This window comes from Emys orbicularis, chromosome 4 (assembly GCF_028017835.1).
Source record: "Emys orbicularis isolate rEmyOrb1 chromosome 4, rEmyOrb1.hap1, whole genome shotgun sequence".
NCBI classification, from domain to species: domain Eukaryota; kingdom Metazoa; phylum Chordata; order Testudines; family Emydidae; genus Emys; species Emys orbicularis.
In genome coordinates this window covers 64087139-64104935 of record NC_088686.1, presented here as the reverse complement: position 1 = coordinate 64104935, position 17797 = coordinate 64087139, and the positions used below count along the sequence as shown (strand labels likewise).

General features: G+C 46.1%; 1 protein-coding gene across 1 annotated transcript in view; it reads right to left on the bottom strand.

The window, feature by feature from the left end:
- Positions 1-17797, bottom strand: part of MAPKBP1 (mitogen-activated protein kinase binding protein 1) — a 129032-nt gene that overhangs the window by 67288 nt on the left and 43947 nt on the right. The window contains exon 2 of the mRNA XM_065402294.1: positions 16670-16761. Coding sequence (XP_065258366.1) covers positions 16670-16761 — 92 coding nt within the window. The remainder of the gene's footprint in view (positions 1-16669; positions 16762-17797) is intronic.

Sequence of the window (17797 nt, the reverse complement as noted above, 5' to 3'; positions counted from 1 at the left end):
GGGCATCCCAAAACATCCTGTTAACAGACATCCCCTTGTGGCAGCAAGGGAAAGCCCACTACCAGCTTCAGTGCCAGATCTCCCAAGAAAAGGAGAGAGACTCTGTTGTTCACACCTGGTGGGGGGATATTTGATTTGGGTTTTATGCATTAAGTTAAAAGCCTGCCATGGATGTGAATGTTGCAATGAGACATAGGGCTTGTTACGGGGTTCATAGGGAGGGTGGCAGCTCAGCTCAGGCAGTTGGCATCTCCGAGTTTTATCCCAGACTTAGCCAGGTTTTTTCCTCTTCAGTCTTATGCAAGCTTAGAACTTGGCTCAAAAGCAAGTCACGTTGCTGCACCAGGCACTGGTTGCTAGGAGGCATAAATACCCAGAAGATGCCAAATTCTTCCCAGGTGGGGAGAAAGCGGGCCATTACCTGTAAGCAGGCAGTTTAAGACATTCCTATTCAACTCCACCCCCGCTCACCTTTCCTTTCACAAGCAGCTAAAAAACCTTGGAGACTGCAGAGCATCAGCTGCCTTACTGAGAAAAGGCTTCTTGTTCCAAAATAGCTGAGACAGTCTAAGCTTTGCAAATGCTGCTCTTCCAGCCAGAGGAAGGATATGCACATGGGCATGCAATAGCTTTCCAAATCTGCCAATGCTTCCTACCTGCACTGCTTCACTCCAGAGTCTAGTATCCTCATTAAACAAAACAGCTGCACTTGTTCTTTCACTGCCATCCATTTGTACAGATAGTCAAATAAAGCAAAACAATACAGGTTGTTTGTGGGGGTGGGGAGGAGGATGGTATATAGTACCTTCCATTTAGTTCATTCATTCACTAATTGGGTCAAAGCCTCAGGTAATAAATTATTTGTGTTAAAAGTAATACAAACTTCCCACCAAATTTTCTTAATCAGTTTCAATCACTGGAAGCAGATGTGAGTGGACAGTCACTATTCCTATTTACTTAATGACAAATTAGAGGGGGGTGGGGAAATACAATAAGAGCCTAGGAATGACCCAAGTGATCATTAAAAAAAAGACCACAATAAAAGCTGTGCAAATTCTGACATTGTGATTGGCATAATATACATGACCACATGCTGTGTGAACTAGGATATTTACCCAGCTGGTCAAATGGAAACAATATCAAATGTTCATGGGGGAGCAAGTAGCAATCTCTATATTTCGGTCGCCTGTCACTTTCCACTATAGAAGATTCTTGTGACTTCTGTTTATTTCAGAGGGGTAGCCGTGTTAGTCTGTATCAGTAAAAACAACAAGGAGTCCTTGTGGCACCTTAGAGGCTAACAAATTTATTTGGGCATAAGCTTTCGTGGACTATAACCCACTTCATCAGATGCATGGAGTTGAAAATACAGTAGGCAGGTATAAACATACAGCACATGAAAAGATAGCTTCCGTGGGGCGGGCGGCGCTGGGGGTGGGGTTGTTTCTGCGGGAGCGGGTGTTTCAGGGGGGCGGGGGGTTTCGGCCCTCAGCTGTTTTCTTTGGAGTAATATGTCCCTCGCTGCTTTACGAGTTGTGCAGGCCTGGTTTAAAGAATATTGTTTAGGGTACAAAGTCAAGCACTCAGGAAATCCAGAAATCAAGTTGCCTGTACAAGTTTGATTTAGCCCCCTGGTGCGTATACATTATGAGACAGTCTTTACATGATCACATACTATTTTTTCCACAAGACCCCTACCTCCTTCAGCACATAGGATGGATACACCAGGAGGGCAAACAAAGATTGTACCGGAAACTGTAAATCTGGCATTTCCTAACTTTTGACTGCATCCTAAATAGTTTTTATCCATAGTTTCAATGAAAGTGATAGGAATTAGCTGAACTGAAAGAAGAGAAAGGCACTTAAGTGTAATGTGCCCTCAGGTACCATGAGCAATGTAGTTACACTGAAGTGTGTAGTGTGAACGTAGCCTCCTTGGCAGTGTGATATTGTTGCCTACTATGCAGAGGACACTCCAAGTTGTTGCATCTAGATGTGGGAATGTCTATGCTTTCCCAGTGCCTAACAGAGATGAGGAGGAGGATGGAAGTGAACCTGCAAAGGCTCACTCCAGGTACGATAGAAGTGAGGTAGAGGAAGCATTTGGGGGAAGTATGCTGGCACAACATGCCTTCTACTCGGAGTGGGAGGGGGGCCCATTCAAGTGTGCCACACACCTTGCAGTTTCGGGGAAGGAGCCACATCAGAACTATTGCTACTGCTGGATTCTCAGACAGTAACCATGGGACGTAGTGCCTTTTTTCCATCTATGTTTGGCCTGAGGCTGCAACAGTCCCTCTTTGATGAAGGCCTCACAACAGCGATCCACGCCTTTATAACCTCAGGCTGAATTACTACATGCTACCTTTGAAAAGTATCCAGAAGCTCCAGGTAGCACAGAATACAGCAGCTTGTCTCAAGTGGGGTGGGGCACCGGGAGTTCCAAATACCAGTGATCTAAGCTCTGCCCTGACTAGCTTTTCACTTCTGTATGCAGTTCCAGGCGTAAAGCCCTACATGCTCTGAAACCCAGTCACCCACGAGATTCATCTCTGTCCCACCATAGCAGTCACATTCCACGCCACTGCCCGTACTCTTTCTTCCTAGGGTAAACGGCTCCATACAGCCAGTGGCAGCTAATTCTCAGTGAAGAGCTCATGCTCCCTCCAGCAGCGTGACAGCACCCAGGTTCCAGAAGCTTCAGTGTACACTGCAAAGAACAACCTTTTTGGTCAAGCTCTGACTGTCTGTTTAGTTTACTAAGTGGTTTGATTCCCCCCCCCCCTTTTCTGTTGTGTGGTAGGGGGGTTGTTCTGGCCTTTAAATTGCAATGATGATACCCCATTCTTTTGTAATTTAGTGCTTGGCTTAACTACACATTTTTAAAATAAAGCAGCCCTTCAGAAGTGAAAAAGGGACACCCGACAATGGGAGATTAAAATCAGATTCTGTTTTTCCATCGAAGACTGGAATCCATTCTCCTACTGGCAGTCAAAGTGATGAGTTCTTCCAGCAGCATTAAATGGTGAATCCCATTGCTTCTTTCACATCTGCGCTTCTTAAACTCTGCACTGAATGAGACAACAGTTGAAGTGGACCAATTCACAGTGGGTCAGCAAAGCAGTACTTTTTTCTGGAGGGCTGCCTTACGGTGATACAGAATCTAAGCTTCAATTTTAAAAATAAAATGAGTGTAGTAACTCAGGCTGTGAAGACAATGCTAAAAATAGGAACGAAGCATAAACCCACGCAGAAACATCTGCGCGCATCTGCAAACAGGCTGAAACAATAGCTCAGAGAAGTGTGAAAATGTCCCTGGTTGGTTCAAGGGGGTCTAACGATGCAACCACTCACTGCTAGCATGCCTCCTTGTGTCTAGGTCAGGGAAGGCAGCTCTCACTCTGTCAGATGCCCCCTTACTCCTTCCTCGCTCTACAATAATCTTTCTTCTGGTCACTTGACCCTCTGACCAGATCACCATTTAGTCCACCCCTTCTGGGATCACAACATTCATCAAGACAACTGTCCAAATGGCATCTCCAGATGGTTTTAAGCCCCAGCTTGGGCTCTGTGCCATTATCCCCAGGGCTGGCAAGGGAACCCAGGGCCCCCACTACACCAAGTTCCAGCCTAGGCACCCTATAACCAGCAATCCAAGTCCTCAGTCCCTGTTGCTATTTCCCTGGGGTCCTTATCTTCTCTTTCCTGCTTCTGGGTTCACCACTGGAGCTTAGTCTACTCCCCTTGGCTACTTTGCCCCTCCTACCCTCTTACCAAACTCCTTGCTCCAGGACAGGATCTAGGGCTTACACTCCCCCTGGACTTGTCCCTAATGGCCTCCCTCATCCCAGGGAGTGCCTGCAGCCGCTTCCCCTGCAACCTCTTTCTGCTCTCAGCTTCTTGGCTTTATAATACTGGCCCAGCCCTTCCCAAGCTGTGCTTCACTCTCAGTTACCCCTGGTTCTCCTTCTCTCAGGTGATGCCAGGTGACCTAATTGGCCTCTCAGACCCTCATTAATCCTATCAAGGCTGGTGTGGGGGGCACACCCCATCACAAGGTCACTACTCAGAAGTCTAATGATGGCAATTTAAAACGTCAAGATTCTTAACTATTTCTCTGGAATGATCATATTATAAAGATCTATTGTGAGTCGAGACCCCTTCTGATCCCAAGTGGGTCAAGCTTGGCTAGTGGGCAGAACTAGAGAGAGTACTACCCGCTCCCCGCCCCTGGGCAGAGTAGAGGACGGGAAAGCAGACCAAGGCAATTTACTGTGAGTTCCTTTTCCTTCAGCATGAATACACTCCCCTCTCTCCACTGTCTGTCTAAAATGGGTGGGGGAGGGGAACTGAGGAGGTGGAAAACAAATGTTCCAGCTTCATTCCAACAGATCTATTTTTCCAGGGAGGAGTTTGGCCATTTTTCATCATCTTCTTGGCCAGAATCAGACTATGAAGCCTTGGGTTGTAGCTTTTTGGCACAGAAAACAAACAAGAAGTTGAATCCCAAGCCCACCTGCAGAAATGTCTTTTTTTTTCCAAAATGCATTAGTAGTCTGAACGAAGGGGCCTCCTCGTCTATTAGCCCAACCCCTCCATGGTGGCAGCTGAGTCTCCCCAGATGGTGTCTAAGAGCACAACATCCCAAAGCAGGGGATTATTTCACAGCAGACCAGAGTCCCTGCAGGTGGGTCTAACCGCTCCAGAGAAGTCAATCCTCTTCAAGGGAAGAGGATGAAAGCTGTCTCTACTGTGATTGGCATTCCCTTGAATATCTGAGGGCGGGGTTGTTGCCATCTTGGAATGCATTCCTACTCAGGTCTTTACAGGCCACCACGTTCTGCTCAGAAAGGAATCTTAAAACCTAAGGCCAAGTACTGCCTGTCTCAGGAGCTTGGGCACAGAACAACTGGAGATGTCAACCCCTGAAGAACTGCTGGCAGCACACAGGCTACATATCAGGAGAATTCCTGCACCTTTGAGGACACCCCAGTTCTATTTGAGACTTTGAGCCCGATTCTCCCTTGCTGTGCACTTTGTGCCGTCATTTCCACCAGTGCAAAATGCTCCCACATCAGAATGGTGGCATTTTGCACATGTGTAAAGGACTACACAAGGTGCAGGGCCAGAGAGAATCAGGCCCCTTGTTTGTGCCTAAGGTATTTCTAAGGCTCCTCTCAGTGTGTTGTCTAAACTCAGCAATCAAGCACTGTTGAGGGAAACTATCCTCAAGGGGGACAGGAAGGCTGGTCACCTCATAGTTTGGGGTTTAAATGGTCTGTTTCCAGACTATGCATCCAAACCGGGGAGACGATACAACAAATGTTGGGATGTCAGAAATAGCTATGGGTTATGACACATGCCCCAGTGTGTCTGGCCTTATTGCTAGCTGATTTGGGTGAACGGGGGCATATATTCAGAAATACAGAGATGCCTCAAGTCTGATCTTCCCGGAGCACCCCTCGAGAGAGGGTAAAGAGAGTTCAGTATCCAAACCCGTTTAGGCAGACAGGCCAAGGATTAACTGCTAACAAGTTTACCGATTAATGCCAACTGTGATGGCAGTGTGCATTGTGCACATTTGTCCATTGGAAGCCACCAACTCTACTCAGACCCCTGTACAGCTATCACTACAAACCTGGACCAAATTTGAACTGGGGTCATGAAGTCTCCCTAGCCAATCACCAATCAATGATGGGATCTGCCTTGTCTGGATTACATCTTGTTAGTGTTCTACTGTCACTCCATCCATTTCCTCTCCAAAACTCTCTGTACTGGCAATGCCAGAGAGTCCCCAGCAAGGTTATGCAATAGTTACCTTTGATTTGGTTAAAGGGCATTTTTTCCTGTATGACTGATTCTCTACTATGTGTTGCTTGTTGTACAATTATCTATATATTAGGGAAAATCATGGTTAAACTATTCCAAGGGTTTCCAGATGGCGATCACTGGGAACTGCTCAGCCTTACAGGCCTGTCTATATGCAACTCAGAGGAATTTGGGAGCAAACCAATAACCACTGCTGGAAAAAAAAAAAAACTTCACTCTTTCAGCTTCCAGTGGGATTTACCACTCAGTCATCTGAGACAGCTCCACACGTGCTGAGCAGATTTCTGGCTGGAGAAACGCTTACTGTGGCTGATTCACTCACCCTCCCTCCCCTTAGCTGTGACACAGACTGCTGTCACCTTCCTGTTGGTTTATAAACGGTCAGTCACCTCCCTGGGTTAGTGGGAAGCAGAACTTGCATGGCCATGACCCAGGAGGGTTGTCCAAGTTCAGGAGGTTTGCACAGAGTAATCCACGCCAAGCAAGAAGGAGAGAGATTTTGCCCAGCTCACTCCTTGCACAGCCCAGTCTGGCATGTGAGTTTAGCTAGCGAGAAAATCCTGCACCATCGGAGTCCAATGTGCCTGGAGCAGCAGTGACCAAATGAAATTTGACCCAGGAGGGCACATGGCATTCCATTGCTAACTATGGGACACCAGCTCCCACCTCCAAGGAGTAATTGTCATGCAATATAATTCTAAGGTGAAAAAGCTGAAACAAAAGAAGCTTTGCTCCTATCCAAACAGCTTTTGCCAAAAATAAGCAGCAGCGAAGTCTTAATATTTTCCTCTCATCTTAAATCTTTAATCACGTGACACCCTCATTTATTCCTTCCCCATCTGTGAACACAGAATCATGGAAATGTAGGTCTAGAATGGACCTCGAGACCCTCTGCACAGAGGCAGGACCAAGTAAACCTAGACCATCCCTGTGAGGTGTTGGTCTAATCTGTTCTGAAAAACCTCCAATGATGGGATTCCACAACCTCCCATGGTAACCTGTTCCTGTGCTTAACTATCCTTATAGTTAGAAAGTGTTTCTTAACATCCAATTCAAATCTTCCTTGCTGCAGATTAAGCCCATTGTTTCTTGTCCTACTTTCAGTGGACATGGAGAATAGCTGATCACCATCCTCTTTGTGACAGCCCTTAACACATTTGAAGACTTATCAGATCCCCCACTCAGTCTTCTTTTCTCGAGACTAAATATGCCCAATTTTTTTTAACCTTTCCTCATAGATCAGGTTTTCTAAACCTTGTAACATTTTTGTTGCTCTTCCCTGGACTCTCTCCAGTGTGCCCACATCTTTTTCCTGAAGTGTGGTACCCAAAACCGGACATAGTATTTCAGCTGAGGCCTCACCAATGCCGACCAGGAACAGGACAATTAACTCCCGTGTCATACATAAAATACTTCTGTTAATTGCAATTGCGTCACATTGCTGGCTCATATTCAATTTATGATCCACTATAATCCCTCGATCCTTTTCACCAACTGACTGCCTACCCAGTTATTCTCCAATTTGTAGTTGTGCATTTGATTTTTCCTTCTTAAGTATAGTATTTTGTACATATCTTTATTGAAGTTCATTTTATTGATTTCAGACCAATTCTACAATTTATCAAGATCATTTTGAATTCGAATCCTTTCCTCCAAAGTGACTGCAACTCCTCCCAGATTGGTGTCATCCGCAAATTTTATAAGCTTACTCTCCACTCCATTATCCAAGTGGTTAAGGAAAATATTGATTAGTGTTGGACCCAGGACAGACCTATGCAGGACCCGACTAGACACGTCCTCCCAGTTCGACAAGGAACCATTGATAACTACTCTGAGCATCGTTTTTCAACCAGTTGTGCACCCACCTTATAGTAATTTCATCTAGACCACATAATCTCATAAGCAAACTAGGGTTGTCATGTGGGACTGTGTCAAAAGCCTTACTAAAAATCACTATCATGTCTACTGCTTCCCCACTATCCCTAGGCCAGTAACCCTGTCAAAGAAGGAAATTAGATTGGTCTGGCGTGATTTGTTATTGACAAATCCATGTTAGCTATTCCTTATAAATCTATTGTCCTCTAGGTGCTTACAAACTGATTGACTGATAATTTGTTCCACTATCTTTCCAGAAATTTAAGTTAGGCTTCCCCTTTCCTGCTCAAGTGGACCCTCTCTCTCCCCAGCAGGCCTCCTTCCTGGAATAGCATCCCATGGTGGAGGAAACCAAAGCTTTCCTGTCAATGCCATCTGTGCAGACATGCATTCATCTCCAGGATTTGTCCGTCACTGCTTGCGCCCCTTCCCTCAGTTGAGAGGATGGACGAGACCACCACCTACACCTCTGATGCCTTCAGCTTCCCTCCCAGAGCCCTGAGGTCACTACCGATATGCTCAGGGTCATACCTGGCAGTGTCATTAATGCCCGTGTGGATGAGACACATGGGGTAGTGGACAGAAGGACAAATGAGCCTCGACAATATTTCTGAAATGCCTTGGATGTGGGTTCCAGTCAGGCAACACCTCCCAGGACATCAGGTTAGGTCAGCAGATGAATGTCTCTGTCCTCCTCAGAGGGAGCCCCGACCCTTCTTTTGGGTGTGCTGGCTGTGAGTCTCCCAGCCTTGCAGGCAGGTGCCTCCTCTTCCTCAGCCACTGGGGTCTCCTCCGCACCTCTTTTTGCTAGTACAACATACTGGTTCTTGACCTTGATGGACAGGGGACCTGGGAGGGCGTGTGAATCATTGTCTAGTGACCACCTCAGGCAACCTGTCTCCTGCCCACAGAGCAGCCAGTTCTCCTTCTTCCTGGTGCTGCCATAGTCATCTGTAGTTGGCTAGCATCCTCCATCCCGGACATCTTCATGTGCATCCTGTCAATGAAGTCCTCACACTCCCAGATGCTACGCCAAAGAGCCACCTCCTCCTGCAGCTCTCTTACCTGCTTCCTGAGGGATTCCACCTATGGCACCTCCCACACCAGGTGGTTACACCTACCTGGCTTTCTTCAGCCGAGACATGCAGGCCACATTCCCAGCAAGTCAAGACCAGGTAGAAGCCTCCGGGGGCAGGATCCCTGTTTGGCCAGGGTCCCACCGGTGCAGGCAGAGGAAGAACAAGCAGTGCTGTTGGTGACGTTTCATTTTCCTCCCACTATACATTCATCCTTGCAGAGTATCTATAAGCTAAAACCTTATCTCCCTGCCTTTCTCTGCTGGCAAACTCCATTAGTCTCCCTGCTGCTCCTGCCACTGGGGGCCAAGGAACCTGGGTAATTCGGCATCTGCACAGCTTCCAAATGAGGTTTCTGGATCATTTGTTTAGTGAATTTAGTGCACGTGCATCTCACAAACCAAGGGACTATGTCTGCATTAGCTAAGACAGAGTCTGTGAAAGCTCCCAGGGTAACTCATTCAATACACCTTGATAGTAATTCACTGTTCCAGTCCTGCATCTTTTCTTGAACAGAAGCTGCCAAGCATACAGAGCTACACTTGGTGGTTGTTTTTTTACTCTTTTGGATCGGGAGGGTCATAGATGTGAGAAAATGTCCAAGTTGAGAACCGCTAACTCATTACACTTGTTACTCAATACAGCTTTGAACTCAGCTTCCCCAAAGAGACAGTGTAATGTGTTAACCCATGTGCCACTCACCTCTGTCACAGCAGCAGCCAGTTGGTAATAGGAGCTAATAGGAAAGATTAGATCCTAGCAGTGCTTCTTACTTATTAGGAGACAGTGTTTAAAAGCCACAGTGATTTGAAAAGCACAGCACTTTATTACCCTCTGCCACAAGCTACCCTGGGCAAAACACAAGCCTACCAGAGTGCTGTGCACGCTCCCTGGCAGCTTGGCTGCTCCCTGGAGCAGGTAACTGAGTTGTCTGAATGGAGCAGAGGTTCATGAGTGACTGAGCCAAGAAGAGGGGTCAAAAGTGGATTTTAAAAAAGGAGCAGTAAAGCGAGTCACTCAGTCACGCAGCCCTATAAGCTTTTGAAAACAAACACCAACAAGCTGACTCAAGTCATCGGAGCATCTGGCTTGGAATTCAAACGGACAGATATATTTTCCCCCTTTCAAAACATTTTTTTATTACACTAGCCATCAGTAATCTCGGAGGATTTTCTTAGCTTTGTTTCCCTTCTTGTTTCCAGGAGACAGAACCACAGCGAGCTACTGCGAAAAGAGAAGCCAGAATGAAAGAGGAGCAGAGGAAACTGACAAACCAAAAGGGGGACCAAAAAACAGGGTCTTGCCTGCCAAAAAAAATCCAACAAGTTTTCCCCTTTAAGCTGACAATGCCACTCACCATACGACAAACCACGCAGACATTGGTCAAGTTAAATTAGTCCGGGCTTATTTCACTCACACGCTTGTCAGCACAAGAACAGGAAGACAAGGGTGGCAGATGAGAGACCTTCCAAGAAACAAGATAAGTACATCCTCCATCTTATATTCATGCCTCCCCAAGCAAGACCATTACCAAAGGGTTGTCCTAGAATATCTGCCACCTTCAGGGCATTTAGCCCCTACACACAGGCCCCTGGAATGGAGTGACAACATCCCACCTAACAAGATCCAGACCAGAAAGAAAGCAAACATGTGCACTAGGGGCTAGAAGGCTCAGTGGTGAGTTAAGGAGGCTCAGTAGGGTCTGGGATGGGTTAAGGCAAAAGGCCAAGGATTCAGATACCACAGTGAGAAGGACCTGCAGGCAGGCAAAGGAAGGGGAGCAAATGGCAGGGCAGAACACAGCTGACCGATGCAGCAGACCTGGTGGGGCGGGTTGGGCTTCCTCTTTCAGGAGGAAGGTCAAGGATTCAGCAGTCCGTTGTGGTCAGAATTGGAATAAGTGTGGTGCTTCCAATGTGTTCCCTAGGGAAAGCACAAAGCTGCTACATAATTGGTCCCTTCGGGTAGGCCACATTGGAAGAGTAGGGGATTTGCATCTCGGGCCTGGGATACATCAGCACATTTGTACAGTGTTGAGTACACCACTGGAATATCTGGAGTGCAGATGAGTGCATATTGGAGGTGCAAACCAGCTGCCTTATGTATGGCTCTAGCTAGTGAAATCAATGTCAATTTGAAAAGCAATAACATTTGGCAAATTCAAACAAACAAAAATAAGATCAAGATAGTGATGCCAGGCTCTCTGCAAACCGCCCAGAAGGGAGAAATCCACTGGGAATGAGAATGGAAAGTAGTAACAAAACAAACAAAACTCGCAGTCCAATTAGGTCTGCAGACTAGCCCTCTTGTGTGTTTTGAACCCATAACAAGCACTAGGGCAAACTAAGCACAAAAGATTGCCTTGACAGCCCCAAATCACATCAGCATCACAAAACAGCCAAGCCATGGCGTACAAACAGCGATGCAAATAAACCATTCACGTTGCTAAAACACAGCTGGCATAGGCCATGCGTTTCTTGCTAAGGACCTATGGTGTTACCATAGTAAGAACAAGGAGTCCCATGCAAAGGTCTAAAGAACTGAATAACCTTTTAATTACCCAGAATAATCCCCATGTGTCCTTACATGTCTGATAGCACAGAGTAGGCTGATTCTTGGCATGCATGAGCTTCTCACAGGAGAGCACTAGTAACAAAATTAGTTTATTTTAAACTGGAGAAGAGCCAAAAAAACCTAAGCTTGCTCTCTCTCTCTCTCTCTCACATCTCCCCCTCCTCAAATGCCAATGTATCCAGCGTTAGAAAACATTAGGGGGAGATAATATACATTGGAATCCATTTGCCTGGGTTCTGTGGGTTTAAAGGTGAAGGACACAGATCTGTACTTGGATGCAGATCTCAAACTGCAGTCAGTTTAAACAAAAGCATTTTTTAAATGAAGTAAAGAGACATCACAAGAATTAAACAGGTTCCAGAGCAACCCCAGGACTTCTGCATCACAAGATGGCCTTCACACCATGAGAAGGCAGGCAATTTATGTTTACTCAGCTGCGTTTGCCCTCAGGCCTGCCTCTCACACCCAAGCGAAGCTCCTATGAAACCTCTTTTGCCTTATTATTTTTATAGCAGCATACGTTTACAAGGCATTTTACAATAGATAATAAGCGCTAAACACAGAATGGAATCCCAGTCCCCAAGGGCTCCCAGCCTTAAAGGGCATGAATGACAGTACGGCACAGAACAAATGGAGCAGTAGTGGTCATCACAGCCAGGAGGCGGCTTCAGTGGAACAGATGGATCTTATCTAGCAGAGACTGGTTCCCCAGCACACCTAGCTCTTGAAGGGCCCATACATAAAAATCTGAACTCCTACTATAAATATATTGTATCATACAAATTACACTTCTACTCACCCATACCCAAAACTTAAAAATGCACTTGCCAATGGCACACAGGAAACTCTTGAGAGAAGGCAAGAATAGGAGAGAGCAAAATTTCAGGTCAGGTCCATTGCCTCCATCTATTACTTTAAGCAACAGTGACAGAGAATGAAATTTAAGAGTCCTCTGACTTGCGTCTTGCATGCTCCTACATGCCATCTACAACTGCTGTCCCAAGTTCCTCCTTCCAGCTCCACTCTGGGTCCCCTCATCTGACTTAGACCCTCTTCTCTCCACACAAATTGCTCTCACCAAAGTCTCCAATTGCAACTTTCTGGCTAAATCTCATCCTCCTTGGTACTTCTCTTACATTTGACAATGTTCATCATGTCCTCCTTGAAATGTTTTCCTCGCTTGGCTTTCATGACTCCATCCACTTCAGGTTCTTTTTCTGTTTCTGAGGCACAAGTTTCTAGATACTGCTATCTAAGCAAGCCAAACAGGCAGTTGCCTACCAAAGAAGGCTAGTTGGGCATGTCAGAGGTCATCTACATCTTCACACAAAACACAACTAATCTGCAGCTAATGTAGAATTCTGGCAAACGGAGGTTAGAGGTATTAGAAATGTGTGGGATGGTTATCAAAATATGGGCTAAAATTTCAACGGAGACAGGGATTTGGTAACTAGAGCTTTGTCTTGATGGGTCACCTTTACAGCAGAGTAGCCACTCAAATTAGAAAATACTAAGTATTCTATAGAGGGTCCTGTGGCACCTTTAAGACTAACAGAAGTATTGGGAGCATAAGCTTTCGTGGGTAAGAACCTCACTTCTTCAGATGCAAGTAATGGAAATCTCCAGAGGCAGGTATAAATCAGTATGGAGATAACGAGGTTAGTTCAATCAGGGAGGGTGAGGTGCTCTGCTAGCAGTTGAGGTGTGAACACCAAGGGAGGAGAAACTGCTTCTGTAGTTGGATAGCCATTCACAGTCTTTGTTTAATCCTGATCTGATGGTGTCAAATTTGCAAATGAACTGGAGCTCAGCAGTTTCTCTTTGGAGTCTGGTCCTGAAGTTTTTTTGCTGTAATATGGCTACCTTTACATCTGCTATTGTGTGGCCAGGGAGGTTGAAGTGTTCTCCTACAGGTTTTTGTATATTGCCATTCCTGATATCTGACTTGTGTCCATTTATCCTCTTGCGTAGTGACTGTCCAGTTTGGCCAATGTACATAGCAGAGGGGCATTGCTGGCATATGATGGCATATATAACATTGGTGGACATGCAGGTGAATGAGCCGGTGATGTTGTAGCTGATCTGGTTAGGTCCTGTGATGGTGTTGCTGGTGTAGATATGTGGGCAGAATTGGCATCGAGGTTTGTTGCATGGGTTGGTTCCTGAGTTAGAGTTGTTATGGTGCGGTGCGTGGTTGCTGGTGAGAATATGCTTAAGGTTGGCGGGTTGTCTGTGGGCGAGGACTGGCCTGCCTCCCAAGGTCTGTGAAATTGAGGGATCATTGTCCAGGATGGGCTGTAGATCACTGATGATGCGTTGGAGAGGTTTAAGCTGAGGACTGTAGGTGATGGCCAGTGGAGTTCTGTTGGTTTCTTTTTGGGGCCTGTCTTGTAGCAGGAGGCTTCTGGGTACATGTCTGGCTCTGTTGATTTGTTTCTTTATTTCCTTGTGTGGGTATCGTAGTTTTGAGAACGCTTGGTGAAGATCTTGTAGGTGTTGGTCTCTGTCTGAGGGGTTGGAGCAGATGCGATTGTACCTCAGCGCTTGGCTGTAGACGATGGATCGTGTGGTGTGTCTGGGGTGGAAGCTGGAGGCATGAAGGTAGGCGTAGCGGTCGGTGGGTTTTCGGTATAGGGTGGTGTTAACGTGGCCATTGCTTATTTGTACGGTGGTGTCTAGGAAGTGGACCTCCCGTGTAGATTGGTCCAGGCTGAGGTTGATGGTGGGGTGGAAGCTGTTGAAATCATGGTGGAATTCTTCCAGGGTCTCCTTCCCATGGGTCCAGATGATGAAGATGTCATCAATGTAGCGTAGGTAGAGAAGGGGCGTGAGTGGACGAGAGCTGAGGAAGCGTTGTTCCAGGTCAGCCATAAAAATGTTGGCATATTGTGGGGCCATGCGGGTGCCCATAGCGGTGCCACTGGTCTGGAGGTATATATTGTCACCAAATTTGAAATAATTGTGCGTGAGGATAAAGTCAGAGAGCTCAGCAATAAGTTGTGCTGTGTCATCATCAGGGATACTGTTCCTGACAGCTTGTATTCCATCTGTGTGTGGGATGTTTGTGTAGAGAGCCTCTACATCCATGGTGGCTAGGATGGTGTTTTCTGGGAGATCACCAATGCATTTTAGTTTTCTCAGGAAATCTGTGGTGTCACGGAGATAGCTGGGAGTGCTGGTGGCGTAGGGTCTGAGTAGGGAGTCCACATATCCAGACAGTCCTTCAGTGAGAGTGCCAATGCCCGAGATGATGGGGCGTCCAGGATTTCCAGGTTTGTGGATCTTGGGTAGTAGATAGAATAACCCCGGTCGGGGCTCTAAAATCTTGCACAAATACAGACAGATATCATCTTCCTTTCCAAATGCAAACGGATGGACATCATACCAAATGGACTGAAGGTGAAAAATCCATTGCTATCTACATACTGCACAGACCACAGTGAGAGATTAAGCTGAGGATGGAACCTCACTGGCATAAACCTCTCCAACGCATCATCAGTGATCTACAACCCATCCTGGACAATGATCCCTCACTTTCACAGACCTTGGGAGGCAGGCCAGTCCTCGCCCACAGACAACCCGCCAACCTTAAGCATATTCTCACCAGCAACCACGCACCGCACCATAACAACTCTAACTCAGGAACCAACCCATGCAACAAACCTCGATGCCAATTCTGCCCACATATCTACACCAGCAACACCATCACAGGACCTAACCAGATCAGCTACAACATCACCGGCTCATTCACCTGCATGTCCACCAATGTTATATATGCCATCATATGCCAGCAATGCCCCTCTGCTATGTACATTGGCCAAACTGGACAGTCACTACGCAAGAGGATAAATGGACACAAGTCAGATATCAGGAATGGCAATATACAAAAACCTGTAGGAGAACACTTCAACCTCCCTGGCCACACAATAGCAGATGTAAAGGTAGCCATATTACAGCAAAAAAACTTCAGGACCAGACTCCAAAGAGAAACTGCTGAGCTCCAGTTCATTTGCAAATTTGACACCATCAGATCAGGATTAAACAAAGACTGTGAATGGCTATCCAACTACAGAAGCAGTTTCTCCTCCCTTGGTGTTCACACCTCAACTGCTAGCAGAGCACCTCACCCTCCCTGATTGAACTAACCTCGTTATCTCCATACTGATTTATACCTGCCTCTGGAGATTTCCATTACTTGCATCTGAAGAAGTGAGGTTCTTACCCACGAAAGCTTATGCTCCCAATACTTCTGTTAGTCTTAAAGGTGCCACAGGACCCTCTGTTGCTTTTTACAGATTCAGACTAACACAGCTACCCCTCTGATAAGTATTCTATGTTCCCAGATCATAACATTCAGGGAAATCCTCTGCTGATTTTGTCTGCCATTGCTCTACTCCAGAGTACAGCCATTATAAAATAGGTAAGATCAATATAACTAATGCTAGGAGTCAGAACGTAACCATCCCGATTCCTCAGTCTTAGTAACAATTACCATATTCCATTTAAATGTACTGACCCTCTCGTGGCCAGTAAGACCAGATAAAAGCTGCTTTATTGTGTAAATATTCATAAACAAAAAGGCCAACCCAGTGCTCTGGGGGCAGTGTGCTTCCCAGGGGATCTGAGCTCAGTTTCTCAGGAGATGGGATGATGTGAAGGCAGAATGCACAATCCCTAGGTGCAGAGGAAGAAAATGTCTAATTATTCTTGAGCAACCTACTGTGACCAACCTTTAGAGCAGCATTTGTAGGCTCCTGAGAGACCTAACCTCCTTATCAGGGTAATATTGCGGGGTGGGAGGCGGTTAGGGGAAAAGGATGGGGAGTGCATTCCAGAGGATGCCTGGCCTGAAACTACCAGTGTAGTCAGACTGGATTTCTCTCTCCATGTCTGGGTGAAGAGCACAATGCCAGACATCACAGAATACATGCAAGAAGGTTATTCCGTGCTACAGTTGCCATCTCTTAGAGAGCATCACTATTAGGAACACAGAGTTGAACATCCATTGAGTTATGTGCACGTTCAGCACACCAGAGAATCTAATTAAAAACGCAAGGCATTCAACACTTAGCTGAAAGCACGAGGAGGAAGAGCTGAAAAGAATCTAATTAAAAGATGACAGCGAAAATGCAGTCCCTCTAACAAGCTATTAAACCAACGCTGTTGAGAGGAGTCATCCTCACATGTTAGGAGACTACTTAGTGAAAATTAACAGCCTTCCCACCAAAGACTGTATTTGATACTTCAATGTAAAGATACAGTATTTATCAGCCCGGGTTAAGCTAAGGCCTTTCATGACGTGTGCAGTGACTCACCCTGCTGGATACGCGACAAGGCCGGTCCTGGGGTCGCAGGCTAATCCTCTGCCTCCCGACACAGTTATTCCTAACACTTTCTCCAAGGTCACCTAGTGCAAAAGGAAAACAGAAAGAGTCATGAGCAGCACTCACAGATGGGTCCATACGTGGGTGCCAATGGATTACCTCATACTGGCATTCAGAAACATGGTTCCCAGAGGGCAATGAAGAGAACATCAAAAGTCACTGAGGCAACATCCAGTGGAAGAGTACTGCCACTTTCAGAGATCCCAAGGGAGACCCGTAGCTAGCATAAATGGGTTTGCAAATGCAAACATCCTCCTCTGTAAGTTGTTGCTTGAAATATCTGCTTTTTCCAGACGAGGAGATTGGCTTTGGAAAGGAAGGAAACAGCCGCTTGAAGGCTTTACGAACCCACCAAGCCTTTGTCCTTTTGCAGAACATCCTCTTTGAGGTTCTGAAGCATTCAGAGAGCTTTCCCTTACCGCCCCTCCTTACCCACCCCCTCCTCTAATCATTTGTACTGCGGGTTCCCACTGGGACTAAAACAAAAGCTGGCAAAGGTCTCCAGCCCAGGTGGTGCAGGCTCGAGAAGTCCTGAGTAGGCATTCAAACTCTGGGATTCGCTGAGGTTCTGCTTTCACCTGAGGCACAAGGCGACTTGCCCAAGGTCATAAGGGGATCATGCGGAACAGAACCCAAGATCCAACTAGCTCTCACTCCTGTGTTCTAACCGTTAGAAAAGTATTTCTCAACTTTCTCAGGGTGACAATCCCTTATTTGAAGTCAGAAATTCATATGACCTTCCCTTACATTTCTTACTCTTTTATAGAAGATGTATCCATGATAATAATAACATTATATAAAATATAACTTCTTTGACTTCAACTACTTCATTTGACATCACAAACTATGAAGGTTTTGACCGCCGCAGAGTCAATCTGGAGATTTGATTTTCTTTGCTATAGAATTGTAATAAAGTTTTCAATACCTCGCGACCCCCCACCCTCCCAACTGCCTTTGGTAACCCCCCTCCCTGGGGGGTCATGACCCTTCAGTTGAGAAACATGGCATATTAGATCTTAAAACTGGTTTCCTTTTTAGAAATCTTTTCAAAAGTGAATT